The sequence below is a fragment of the Thermobia domestica genome, chromosome 5 (assembly GCF_964235325.1).
Source record: "Thermobia domestica chromosome 5, izTheDome1.hap1.1, whole genome shotgun sequence".
Classification (NCBI taxonomy): domain Eukaryota; kingdom Metazoa; phylum Arthropoda; class Insecta; order Zygentoma; family Lepismatidae; genus Thermobia; species Thermobia domestica.
The window spans coordinates 197,709,367-197,711,426 of record NC_137458.1 but is presented as its reverse complement, the minus strand read 5'-3'; the positions used below and the strand labels follow the sequence as shown (position 1 = coordinate 197,711,426).

Below are 2,060 nucleotides of genomic sequence, written 5' to 3'. Positions count from 1 at the left end.
ATTTTTCCTTTTGGATGCCGACAAGTTTTATGAATTTCGGGGGAGCGTGAACCCGATGTCTCCCTCCTAAATACACCACTGTTGCGTACAACTAACTTAAAAATACCATATCCATATCGTAAGAAACATGCTGTTTTTATATACTATAAAAATTCCGAATTCACGTAATGTCTACAGACAGAAATTTTATCAATACTATTGAATTATAGACATCTTACCTTATCGTTTGTAAATGAAGTCCATCCGACGTGTCTTCTGCTGTGCAAAATGTTCTATTACTCTATCATTGAAGTTCGGAATGGTGGATATGAAATCACGCTCAATTGATAAGGCAGCCAAAGCATTGAGTCTTTCCTGGCACATTGTGCTTCTCAAAAATGTTTTAACTCTTTTTAAACTTGAGAAGCAACGTTCTGCTTCAGCTGTTGTCATTGGGGTAGTTAAAAGAATTTCCAAAAGTTTTAGGGTTTCCCTAAAATTGTCACACAAATTGTGTTTGTTCAGAAAATTTAAAAATGGTAAGGCACCTTGCATATTTCTGAACTCGATCCGGTCATAAATGACACCCAACTCAGTTCGAAGACGCTCTTTCTCTAAGTATGGATATTGTGTCACAGTTGCACTTAATTCATCACTGGGAAACTGTTGAACATACTGAAGAAAGTTTTCTGAACACAAAAGTGATGATGCGACAAGGTGACCAGTATATTGGAACCTAGATTTCGCTGTATTTATGATCACATCACACACTTCAATCGCTGCAATTCGACGAGAATTTATTCTATCTTCTCTTCGTCTTCTTTTTATTTCGTGAGGTGCAGATGTTGTTGCCAAATTCTGTGCTTCTTCTTGTATTTCGGAAATGCTTCCTCTCAACCTTTGTACATTGCTCTCAAATGATTTAAGGGCATTCTCTAGATAACTAGGGTCAGCTTTCCTCTTTTGCAGCTGATTGTATAGTATGTCCACGTGTGGCATAATATGATGAAAAAATGTCAACCAGAATACAAATGTTTCACACTGCAACATTCTTTCAATAGCTGAGGCTTGATTTATCGCTGTATATTGACTAAGTTCCTTCCTAATGTCTTCCATGCACTCAATAAGTTCATTTCGGTATTCAAAAACAACATTTACTGTTCGAATATAAAAATTCCAACGAGTTGGAGCGGACCGCGGCACTCTTCTTTTAACTATTCGATCCAGTACAGCAACTCGTGGTGAATGAGAGAAAAAAGCTGGGATGTCTTGTAAGTTAGCGAAAAATGTCCTAACCTCTGTATTTTGCGAACACGCTTGCTGCATTATTAAATTTAACTGATGAGCATAGCAGTGCACAAAGTGTGCTGATGGATATTCTGCTTTAATTTTTACTTGGACCCCGCCATGTTGGCCACTCATAACTGCAGCACCATCGTAGCACTGAGCAATTAATTTGTGCGACGGTATAATAGGTAGGATTTCACTCAAAATAGCTTGAGCAAGGCTTTCACTGTCATGCTTTGGAGGTAATAAAAATCCCCAAAAACGTTCAACTGGAGTACCTTCTCTCACGTATCTTAATATCACTACCAGTTGAAATTGTGATGAACAATCTGAAGTTTCGTCAGAAAGAAGTGCTACAAAACGTGTTTGCTCTATTTCACGTGTTATTTCTTCTCTGAACACTAATAGCATGCTATCTAACAACTCGTTTTGAATGGTTTTGGAGGTTCCTTTAAAATTACTAGAGCCCTGTAAATGTTCCCTTAATGTTTGGTCTAAATCAGCGCTGAAATCTATCAGTCCACGAAATATCCCCGGATTGGAGGAACCTTCTGCCTCGTCATGGCCCCGCATTGCGAGTTCAAAAGCACCACAAAATTTTATACAATTTATTATTTTATGAAGGATGTATCTATTCCTGGTTACATTTTCATTATGTTTCTGTATACTTGCCCAGTACGCAGAATCAAGTTGTGAGCGTATATTGATTGTCCCTAAAAGCGACAAATCTGTTTGATTGTTCAAGTGGAGCTTCGAATTTTCATGTTTCTTAATTTTTTCGGTAAGATGCACAA

General features: G+C 37.7%; 1 protein-coding gene across 1 annotated transcript; it reads right to left on the bottom strand.

Moving 5' to 3' along the window:
- Positions 1-219: 219 nt before the first annotated feature.
- On the bottom strand, positions 220-1,839 carry LOC145685352 (zinc finger MYM-type protein 1-like). The gene has a single exon (XM_081757737.1). The coding sequence runs from the start codon at positions 1,837-1,839 to the stop codon at positions 220-222; it is 1,620 nt and encodes a 539-aa protein (XP_081613863.1).
- Positions 1,840-2,060: the final 221 nt, after the last annotated feature.